The following is a 12,177-nucleotide window of genomic DNA, read 5'->3' as shown; positions in this document are numbered from 1 at the left end:
AGGGGAAGAGTACGGACAAATGTGCCCAGCTTCTTTTTGAGGTAATACTGCTCTTTGCAAATGGCAGAGATCCAATCCAATTGAATGTAATAAAATGAAACAATCTGTGCTACCTTCAATGCCTTTAATCTGTACCATGTTAATGAATCCTTAAACAGACATGCACGATGTTTTCCTGAAGTACATGTAGTTATACTGTGCTCAGTGTACTTGTCAGCCTGGAAATTATTTCTGCTTGAGAGATCACCTGCTATCATCATCCTATTTAAAAGCAGCTTGCATTTTTTTTTTTTTTTTGGGGGGAAAAAAAAGTTAAATAAAGAAGCGACTTCCTTTGCTTAGGCAAGCGCTGTAGAAAGGTTAGGGTCATTCCTTCACACCAAGTTTTTTTTTTTTTTTATTGCACCTGCTGCTTCAACACAATTTCTGGTGTATTTGTGCTCATCTACTAATCACAGCTATACTGTTAAGTCCCCGGTTGTCTATGTTCCCTTGCTGGTAATGATAACACCAGCTTTCTACTTTCCTAAATATTTCCGCTGAGACAACTTATTTGGAGGGTTTGAAAACACAGTGAAACACTGCAAAAAAAAAATCATAGATTTTGATTGATTAAATATAACTTTAGAGTGATTAAATAGATCAGTCGATATAAATTTGGGAGTGATAAAAGACAAAAAGATTTAAAAAGCTGCATGTAATTTTTTTCCATCACCCACGTGCGCAAGGCAGATTCTGAGAATGGACCAGAGAAAGACGTAACAGGTCCTCTCCCTGGCAAAAACTGACTGCAAAAGAGAATAAATGAGACTTTCCAAAAAATTCACATAAAATACAGCCGTACATTTTTGGAAAGGCTAATAGTGTAAACATAAAGGCTGTTTTCTCACACACAGTGGGATGGATCAGTCAAGAAACCTCCAAATGTCACAAAGTCGCTATACGTCAAAGTGACGTGGGAGGCCAGGCCCTAAACTAAAACAGTAATCAAGCACCTGTGTAAGCTGAAGCACGTTAAGTAGCCCCTTTCACACAGTGGTTTCCTATTAGACACGTAAGGGGAAGCTCATTTAATTCCACTGCAAAGGAATTAAATAAAATGATTTTCACCCTTCAAGCAACAGAAAGATTTTATAAGCCAGTTCTCTTTACGCAAAGGTGCATCTGCACAATCATTTTACCAGGCTACAAAATGGCTTTAAATGTATGTACAAGCCAAATATTTCACTGCTGTTTTACTGGGAAAAAATAAGAACCTTTCACTATTTCACAGGTAAGTCATCTTACGATTTTCTGTAAACCAGACTTCGAAGTCAGTCCAAATGTAAGATACAAATTCTACATTTATTCTGTTTCTCAGCTCTCAGCACACTTGAACGTAGGGCTGTGGCAAAGTTTGATAAAGAACACCTTGAATCTATGTGTTTTCATCTGAAAAATACCTGTTTTTTATACTTATGGGGACACATGACCACTATTATTCACCAAAACAGACATTCATTCTAGTGTTTTTTGATGTAATATGACATGCATTTCATATTGGCTCAGTTTAGTGTCTAGATCCATTGTTAGCTTCTTTTTGAAGGAAATTGCTACCTGTCTCACAGCATGCCTACATGAATCAATTGAAGGTTTCCTTCTGGATCCAGTGTTGATACTACTTTCTATTAAGTCCCAATATACAAGCGAGTAGTTTTCCTCTGCCAAAGATATCCTTGGAAATATTGATATATGCATGTTTGTGAAAACAATAATTGTTGCGATATTTTTATATACAAAGCAAAGTACATCCATGGGCAAAACAGAGGCAGAAGGAAGAAAAATGGCAGCTATCTATACTGCAGATGTGGCCAAGACTGATTTTTTCCCCTATTATCCCCTGAATTGCAGCCCTGGTAGAGCTCCATGTAAATCAGAAGTGGGCAAAATATGGCCCATGGGCCATATCTGGCCCACCAACTGATTTTATCTGGGTGGTGGGTGAGTGGTGCAGGTAGCAGCACTGCACGGCAGGTCCTGAATGAGCCACGCTCGGGCCCCCGCCTCCACTGGCAGTTGGCAGCTCTGGCTCTGGCCCTGCTGGCACCATCAGGGACGCTTGCAGAAGCAGATCCACCAGCCCGCCCAGCACTGCATGGTGGCCTGGGAGATGCAACCTGGCTTGCCCTGGGCTGCTGGGGCCAGACTGCATTTCCCAGGCACTATGGAGGAGCCCTGTCCGCCCACCTGGCACTGTGTAGTACTAGCAGAGGCTGGGGTCTGAGCGTGGCTTGGTCATGGCCTGCTGCAAGGTGCTGGGCAGGTCCTGGGTGAGCCTCACTCAGACCCTGGTGGCTTCAGCTGTGGCCACCATGCAGTGCCAGGCAGGCAGGACTGCTTCTGCCCAGCAGCTGCCAGGGTCCGGGCATGGCTTGCCCAGCCCCTGCCCGCAAGGGATGAAACCTGGCCACGGGCCTGCATGCTACTCTGTCCTGCCCCACTATTAGGGCTCCTGGGAGCTGCAGGGGGGTGGTGTGGACATGCCAGGAGCCCTGATGGCGCAGCAGGACAGTGTGGAGGTCTGCAGCTAGGTTCCCCCTCTCCCACCCCCCAGCTGTGGATGCAGCCAGCAGGTGCCAGCAGTTTCAGGTGGGCAGTGGGGGTCGGAGCCAGGGAGTGCATGCATGTGTGCGCTCTGGACCTTGCATGCATGCGGTCTTCAACAGCTCATCAAAACTTGTTAAGTGGGCCTCCAGCCCAAAGAACTGCCCACCTCTGACCTAGATGGATGCTTAGCAAGCTGCTATGTTTGATTCCCACCCACTGGACTTCTGTACTCTGAAATTTCCCCGCACCTAGACAGAGTTTAGACACTTCCTCTGACTGGGGCCTCTAGTCTTTCCCAAAGGCTACAATGTGAATAGATCACTTTTAAGGTTAAGGGGGCAGCACAGATGAGACACGTGATATTCTACATACCTTGATGCTCCATGATTCATTTATCTCCTACCTTCAGCCAAAATTCATAGACTCCCCCAAGCAGCCACAGCTTAGTAAAAAGTTGCTATCTTTTCCTTGAGATGAGGGCATTGCTGCTGTTGCCCATACATCTTGACAGTGAATTTCTCAAGTGTACTTTAAATGAGGCTGCCTTACAAACCACATGGAAATGTCACTTGCCTTACTGCTAACTGGTATTTCAAATATAGTGTGTATGCATCAGGGCCTTAGAGACTTCCCTAATTTGCTTCCTGGTGTAAATCCAAGTGTTGGTTTAGAGCTGAAAAATGCTTTCAGTTTTGCATACTGGGCGCTGTAGAGTCTTCTCCATATGTTTTCTGTATCCATACATTTTCCGTATGATCTAAGCTGGAAATTAAGGACAAGGTAATCCTAAACTACCAGTACCTTGAATTGTATGTTTAGGGTATCCTTAGAGAGAACATAGTCCTGCAATCTACTCTCTGCATGGTCTGATGCCTCAGTCTGATGGGTCAGTCCATGTCTTTCTCAGCAACAGTCTTAAACAAATGGCTCATGCTTTCATTAAACTCATTCTGTGCAGAATAAAAGCACTAGTAGAGCCATCACGTACCAATTAGTGGGAATTGTCACGTCTTCTGAGACGTTTCTGCAACGTCTGATTTGCCCCCATCCCATCATGACTTCCTTAAATTTAATTTAAAACCATCAAAATCATAGGGTAAGTAGGAAATAAACATTACTTGGGTACATACAAACACAAGCTCAGATTTGTGTTTCTGGGATTTAATTTAATGCAAACCCATCGGGATGATTTCCCAAAGGGTTTTGCAAAACAAGACTGGAAATCTGTGATATGGTCTTCTACAGATATTTGGCCTTTTTTCACGTTGGTTCTTATTTCTGCCCAAACAATTCACCTTTCCTTACTAAAGGATAGGGATCACACTTATTGTGCGTGGAGCTTCATTTTATTAACTGACAGTCAGCTTGACAGAGATATAACCTGATCAAAAAAACCCCCAAGAACCCTGAAAGAGCAAGGAATAATTTTCCAATTAAAATGGTGAAAATGCCATTTTCAGCATTTATTCCCGGACAAGACTAACAAAAAGCACCTGGAATGGAACAATTTTGCATTGGCAGAAGCATATTTAGATGAGCTAATAGAGCTTTTCTATATCTAATTCTTGTGCTTCTAAAGAATGAAAACTGTAATAACTTCATGATGAGAACACACAAGAAGAAGGAATATTGATGTTAATGGGAACTCAGGTTTTCATGAGAGCCCACAAAAACTTATGTCTACCATTTAAAAATATGGTTAAGGATTTACATCTAAATTAATCTAGGGCCATCAAATTGAATGTGTCTTCTTAGATAGCTAATAGAAAGGTAGCAAATTAAACGGAAAGGCAAGTCTGCAGACTTTGAACTCTTGAAATAAAAATATGCACCCAATTTTAGAAGTCTCTGGATTCCTCCCGGTTAAAGAATGGTGACCAGGAGATTTACTGTTCTTACTGTGGTTCTTTTACACATATTTTAAGTTTACTTTAAAACTGTTCAAAGGAATCCTAACTTACAAAATCAGGAGCGACTGTAGGTTCAGGGGGGACCTACTATAGGTTCTACTACAGTGTTTTTTAAATTATTTCAGAACCATAAAATCTTTCCATAGAGAGTGCTTTGAAACTGCAAATTAAATATAGAGCCTCTATGAACTGTATCATTTTTTACTGTAAGTATATATTTCCATAGGGGTTTATACCATCTTTTTTGTCTAGTTACACTAGTTAATAATGCAGTGAATTTGCAGTAATAGAGTAAATGTTATTCTGATGACATTATTTGATTAAATTAAAGATGACATTAAAAGGACCATTTCAATAAAGAATCAAAACCTCAACATTCAACCACAGCTGCTTTTTAAGTCAGCTAGTCCCTGTCTGAAAAAAGACAACACACTATTTTACTCCTGTAATGACTCAGTCATGATGGACTGGAAAAAAAAAATCAGGCCAAATAATGTTTCAGTTTAAAGAAGATAAGTATTTAAGGGGTGAAAACATCTGGAGTCTAGAAGTGGCATTTTCTTAATGAATTGAAATACTGACTCTATTTGAACAAAAGAGGTTCCCACAACAGCGAGAAGATATACGAGTGTATTAAGTGAAACTAAAGAAAGAGCTTTGAGAACCGAAATCAAATCTGCTGACATAGTGACAATGAAGACAACAGAGTGGCGGAACAAACTACAGCAAAAGGTGGAAGCATTAGTCATCTTCCTCAGTATGAGATTTTTTTTTTGAAAATTGATAAAATGATGAGAATTCCACCTACATGCATAAATGATGGTGCACAGAATAAGAGACAAAAAGTAGGAAATGAGTTATAATTATTGGGCAAGTATCTGCCCTACATTTCTGAAGAAGTTGTAAAATAAAGTCCTTTTATGAGCTACACGTTCACGTACATAAATCAAGCGAGTGTTTGAAAATCCCACGACTTAAGCTCTCAGAGATAGAATCTTTCTAAAGCAACATTCCTGAGTAACGTGACTTGTGTTATGAATTACAGCAGCTGTCCAGGAAAGACGATACAAGATTAAAGGTGTACAGCTTTTGGGTGCCATCGTTTTCACAGACAAAACACAGGCTCTCCTGCCCTACCCACGAAGAGCTGTGACAACCTCTTTTCTCTACGTACCAAACCCAAGCCTCTGGGAAATGACAAGTTCAGGGTAGACGTGCTATATTCTAGACTGTGCTTACCACCACAAAATCACTAGTGGTGTCACCGGTTTTTTCTTGTGACCTTAGAGAGTCGTGTTTGAAATCTGAGCATTTTATAAACTACATGAGTACCACATAGAGGGAAATTGTAGAAGATTTCTGTTACCAAATAAAACAGGAATGGCCCGTCTGCTTTCAGAACCTGTTGCCGTTGTCCTATTAAACACTGGCAACCCATATCAATGCCCACACATATTTAAGTACACGTGTCACAGGCTTCCTTCTTATGTTGTGGAGTATAACTAAATATAAGCCTAAATTTTAGTCATCTCCACCAGAGTCACCACTATAGTCTAAGGCAGGGGTACTTGGGAAGGCCCTAGGGAGTGCACGTGGGCAAGTAGGGACAGAGTGCCGCCAACCACTACCTTGTGCCGCCACCTCCCAGGAGCAGGGCTGGGGGAGGAAGGAGGGCAGTGGCGCCCCTCTGTGGGCTGCACAGGGGCTGCCTGGACGTGGGGGGAGGAGGGGGTTGGCATGCAGTGGCTACTGCCACCTACCACCCCGTGCTGCCACCGCTCCGCATCCGGTCGCGCGCCACCCCCACCCCACCCCGCTCCGCGTCCAGCCGCCAGAGGTACACCTTAAAAAAGGTTGAAAACCCTGGTCTAAGGAGTGCCATTCCTGTTTGCAGAAAATTGCACCATGAAGATTAGCCTCACTGAGACCAACAGGACTAATTGTGGAGTAAGGTACGAGTTAATATGAGTAAGGGACATGGAGTCAGGCCAGAAGCAAGTAAGAAAGCAGAAATCCTCCCCTCTCTGCAGTGATCACAAAACCACAAGACAAACTCAACTGACAAAATAACAAGACCCCAAAGCTCCATGCCAGCTGAAGATAAAGGTATGTGAAAAGATAAGTTTTTATAAAGGAAGTTGGTTATAATATTAATTATGGAGGAGATGTTTAGGATTTAGCCTGTTAGGACGTGACATGATTTCCTGTACAGAAAGTTAGTCCATGGTTGTTTCTTAATATGTATATTGTCAAGTGACCATTCACGATGATCCAGTGCCCCACTCAGGAAAATGAAAAATTAAAGCCAGCGCAGTGCAGAAGCAGCACAACAGAAATTACACACCCAGGAGGTTTACTTGCTCCAGTTCCCAGATCATGTTAACACTATTACAGCAGGGTAATTCCAAAGCCAGAGCAAAAGAACTTCAGAAAGGGCATCCGCATCTCACTGAACAGCCCAGCAGTCACAGCATAGGCCTCAGGGGCACATTTAAAAGAGCCCTTAGTTAATGAGCGCACGTCTAGCTGAGGAGGGTTACTATGCCCCAATTAAAATTTTGACCTACAGCTGCCAATGGTAGTGTGCATAAAACTTGGTTGGCTCTCCAGAGTCAAAGATAAACTGCTTCTATAAACATAAATGCCTGTCTCCTCAATGATGTTTGACAAAGAAAGGGAAAATCTTGCCATGAGGAGTCAAGTTAAAAATGGTGAAATCTGATTTTGAGACTGTTGATAGCGAATCTGTCATAGAGTAGCCTCCTCTTAGTCGGCACGTATGAAGAGGCTGAATCGGATTAGTGTGAGGTATTTGGTTAAGCAATCACATACCACAAACTTTTGCTACTCCCTGAAATACTTTTTTGTTTGGGTCAGGATGTCTGATCACTGAAATGCTCATACATGGGCTTAGGAAGAAAGCTGCAAAACTTTCAGTAGTGTCCCGCAGAACATGCACTGGGTTTGCTGTAGGCCTTGAAAACTGGACTGTTTATCACATACAGGCTTGAGGGTTTTCCAAACAAGAGAAAGGGAATATTTTATATTAATATAGGTTGGATAGGTGCACAACACATTTTCAGGAACAGCTGCCTGATCAAACATGAAGACTACAGTTATAAGCAGAGGTTTGGGAAGCGAAACGATCATCCCTTTTCAGTATGGTCCACCTTGACACCTACATGCCGGCACATGCATCCCCCACGCAAAATCGTACATATATTCTTGTAAGGTGCCTGTTTCTCTTTACAGTAAGATATTGGATTCTCCACCATTCCTTGTGGTCTTCGCTGCGGCTCTTCTTTAGGAACGGCTTCCGCGGAAAGAGGCCATGGGCCTACAACATCACATTTATGAATGATATACCAGTGTTCACGAGCAGAGCAGGAACACTAGTCCCAGTCTGACAGAGACAATGTGTCCCATAAAAGTGATGCAGTCAGTCCCTGAAGGGGGAAAAACGTGGTTGGTACTGTTCTACTTGTATTCCCCAAAGGGTGATCCAGAAATATTACTAGTGTTACCTCACAAAGGAGCCATACACCTTGCATGTCCTCCAGATGGAGTAAAGATGAGACTTCGAGAGGGGGATTAAAACAATAGAAATGTGTTCAGCTGTGAAATTAAAAGTAGTACAGCATGACATGCAACATTATGTGTTGCAATGAGTCAAAAGCAATAATTAGGCTAAGCTAAACTACTAACACGCTCATAACCAAAGAGCAAAAAAAAAAAAGTATTGAAGATCCCGGTACCAACTCTTTCATAAAAGCACAAATACATTACTGAAAATAGCACTGTTAAAATTGATTTTAGCCCACAGAATATCATGGAATGAGCAGCACACAAGCATTATGTCCCACGTCCATATGCATGTTTATGGTATAGCTATTAATATGCATGCATATATGTCTATATTTGCATACACCTGTGTACATAGGTACACCTATGCTAGGTTTTCGGTACAGAAAAACTACACTGGAGACAAACTCATTAGAGGCAAACAGGAAGATACAGACTAAAATCATCCTACTTAGAAAAGGAATAATTATAAAGAGTGAAACCGTTGCCCTGAAGCTGGCCTGAAAAACATGAAAACCAAGCATCTAAAGGACAACATATTCTTCTCTGTCAAGTGCTAGAGAACAGCATTCCCTTTGACTTCTTGCAGCTTGTCCTTGGTCACAATACAGTAACCTAAGAAAAAAAAAGATTTAATTGCTAGTGTTTTGTCAATGACATAATTATATACCCACTGCAAGGTAAATCAACCTGAACCTCGTCAGAGAACAATGCCCAAGATGCTTCTGAATAGCAGCCAAAGCTTCATTTTGGGGAACAGCGTACATATTTAGCTTCTATAGATCTGAAATTGGGTTTTCAATTTAGCCCCTCGAGGAATTAAAAATTGTTACAAATAGCAGTTAGGTGCAGCATTATTCTCTGTAATACTTAAGAGGCTAAGTGATGGGGCAGACCAATTACTTTATTATAAAGCATTATCCACTGGCTTTGTTACGATAACAGGTTATCTGATCACAGTCTACGGTTTCTGGCCCCAGTACAGTCCACGCACTCCTGCACTACTAGGGTTCAATTTTTAAAACCCATTAAAAGCTACTTTACCCAGGAAGCCCAAGATTTCTTTATTCAAGCATAAAAATTAACATTCTTTATGCAAGCATCCAGTCGGAGCAGCTGCGTTCAATGAAATCTCAACAGGACTCTCCAGAATGAAAGAAAAGGGAACACCATCTCACTCTCTCATCCTAGTTAATATTCAAATTCCTCAATGCACCTGTCCTGTAATAGATGCAGAAATGTAGCTATAGGGGAAAATAACAAATGCAGCTAGGAGGTTTTTCTTAAGGTTTTGAAGCTAATGACAGTGTTTCTATCTCTATCGCTGCAGGCACAGGCAGGAAGTTAAAATCTAAGTGGCTTGAGAAAAATACAACATTTAGGAAACTCATTTGTAGGACGCGAGTGGTGGTATCCTGATTTCTCATTTCACTGGGTCTTATTTCCCCTCCTTTGGTTTACTCTAGTTTTTAATCTATTTTTAATGGAAGACAGACATTTGGTCAGATCATTTACAAGGATTATTTTAACAATGCTTTTATATGTTCTCCTTTGAGTTGGGAGGACAGGATAAGGGCCTTGTCATTTTGGGTGGCTCGTGGAGCTCTTAACCCCTGGACTGTCCACGCATTAATAACTTAAAGTGGTTTATGCAGAACTCGTTATACAGTTCAAAGCTACACCACTCCGGGGCAGGATTCTCTCTGATCCACGCTACCCAAATCCTATCCCATTAAGGTGCAGCCACTCCCCACAGATATACTGCCCAACGTGAAATCCTCCAGTATCCCAGGATTTCTCACGCCTCGGCCCATAGAGCAGGGATAGAAACCTGTCCTGATTCACCAGCCCTCCAGTGGCGACTCACAGCCACAGCTGCTAGTCTGGTCCCTGCTCACCAGGCCTCTAGTGGGAAGTCACAGCTGTGCGGTTGGGGGACAGTCAGAGAAGGTTTCTAGACTAAGGGTGTGACCGATGCAAACTCCAAAATAGCACTAGCACCAATCAACATGTTGGTGGCTTACAACGTAAGGTGGAACAAGGCCCAAAGGCACCTCGAGTTTGATTCAGTACTATAATCTCAGACTTACACTAATGGAACCAAGAGTATGTGTTGCCTCAGTTTGGTCTAAGATACCCAAATTAAGGCGGATTTCAAGGCCTTAATTCCCACTAAATCCTGTGGCAAGAAAAAGGCAGCTTTATCAGTGTCTGTGGCTAGGGACAGACGTTACACATAAACCGGTTTAAAGTGATCAGAAACTGGTTTAAACCTGTAACAGAACAGAAGTATAACGCACAGAGACGCTTTTCAAAATAGCGTAAACTGGTTTAAGATAATCCTGGTTGAATGTAGTATCAGACTTAACTGATGTGTCAAACTGGTTTATGCAAGGTCTGTCCCAGACCTACAAGTTCTCAGTGCTGTCTGTGAACTGGGCAAAAAGAAAGAATTATAAAGAACAAAAACCACAGACCAAACATATGCACTCTCTTGGAGGCAGAAAAAAAAAAAAGATATTCTTGCATCCTGATGGGGTTCTAATGATAAAAAGAAGTTTCCAAAGTTAGGGCTTGTGAACTTGTAAGGGAGAAAGCACTTGTGACACGAGAGAGACTCCAAACAGATTTCATGTGTTATTTTCAAACGTTCTTGACACTGGCCAAACTGTATTCCTACTGAATTAAGTGGCAGTTTCCATTTGACTTCAATGGAGGAAGAATGAAACCAATGCCAAATGCCCTAGAAAATACGATCCTATATGTTAGCCTAAGGTACTACTCTGCCCTGCATTTTACCCAGCTTCAGACTAACACAGCTAACTCCTTCTATCTGTTTTCATCATGTTACTTTCCCATTTAAGTAATTGCTGCACTTGGCACAGGATTATTGTGTGACCAGGAATGGAAGTAATTTGGATAAATTTGGAATGGGAAGGTGAGAGACTCTGTGTGCAAGGATAATTAGGAAGGGCAGTGATCCATGAGACACCTCACACACGATGTGATTGGCACCATAAGAATGTTTGAGAGCCCATGCTTGACATTGCATTGTGTTTAAATCACTATTCATTCATAACACTTAATACGCTGGCATTTAGTAACCAGGCACAGCATTTAAGCCACATTGCCTAAGAAATGATTTTAAGAGCATTCAAGGACAAAAGAGCAGAGCAGACGCTCCTACACTGGCATGAACTAACACCTCCTGGATGGCCATCCGGGCACACTGTGAGTTTACTTGGAAAGAAGTGTACTGAAACCTTGACTTGGCCTTTACACAACTGAGCTTTAGAGAACAGAGATTGCATCTTTGAGCTAAATTAGGTCAGTATTAAATGCAGGACAGGGTTTTATGAGAGTAGGGGCAGAAAGCTATCATTTTCTTTTTTTTAATTTCAATAAACCATACACAGCATCTTTTAAAAATTAACTACATCATAAAAGTTCATCAATCCTGAATTGTAATTAATTCTGTATGTGGCTAGATCATTTGCCTATAGTTGTTGCTTACTCATGCAAATCAGATCCACCACAGCTCCCTGACAATTTTGTTATAAACGCCTGTAATGAAGCCTAGCTTTACCCAACGGCTTAAAATATTCAAGTCTTAAAACTTGCAAACAGTGCTACTAATGTACCAGGGCAGTCTAAAATGCCAACTGGCCTGCAGTAACTGGGGGTTGAAGTGAAACATCGTATGGGAAATTCCTTAGCTAGAATACAGCCCAATACTAGCATACAGACAAAATGGACCCTGAATGATGCACTCAGAGCCAATGCAGAGAAAAAGATAAATATACTGCACTGCATCTGTGTGTGTGCACGTGCGTCTGAAAATAGGGTGGCGATATGTATCGCTGCATATCAGAGAGACATTTTTATCCATCCCGTATGCCATTGTTCAAGACATAACCCCCCCGCCACCGTTCAACTCAAAAAGCAATTATTTTGTCACAGTGATATAAACAATATTGTCGCGAATCAAGCCTTGAAAATATTTGCAGAAAACAGATCTTCTTATTTCCCACAGGAAGTCGCTGCTATTTTCAACAAGCGGATTTAAACAGGCTGCGTAAAAAGGCGCTCGAGTTAGCGC

At 41.8% G+C, this 12,177-nt stretch overlaps 1 protein-coding gene across 10 annotated transcripts in view; it reads right to left on the bottom strand.

Moving 5' to 3' along the window:
• The window catches only part of WWOX (WW domain containing oxidoreductase), a 683,982-nt gene that overhangs the window by 162,816 nt on the left and 508,989 nt on the right, over nt 1-12,177 (bottom strand). The window contains exon 8 of one of the 10 annotated variants that reach the window (XM_019535923.1): nt 7,579-8,693. The exons of the other annotated variants lie outside the window; for them this stretch is intronic. Coding sequence (XP_019391468.1) covers nt 8,679-8,693 — 15 coding nt within the window. The 3' untranslated portion in view covers nt 7,579-8,678. Of the gene's footprint in view, nt 1-7,578; nt 8,694-12,177 lie in introns of those variants that run through there. 10 annotated transcript variants of the gene reach the window in all.

Source organism: Crocodylus porosus, unplaced genomic scaffold (assembly GCF_001723895.1).
Source record: "Crocodylus porosus isolate Cpor-Errol unplaced genomic scaffold, CroPor_comp1, whole genome shotgun sequence".
Taxonomy (NCBI): domain Eukaryota; kingdom Metazoa; phylum Chordata; order Crocodylia; family Crocodylidae; genus Crocodylus; species Crocodylus porosus.
The sequence above is the reverse complement of the archived record's forward strand: the minus strand, read 5'-3'. Positions and strand labels throughout refer to the sequence as shown.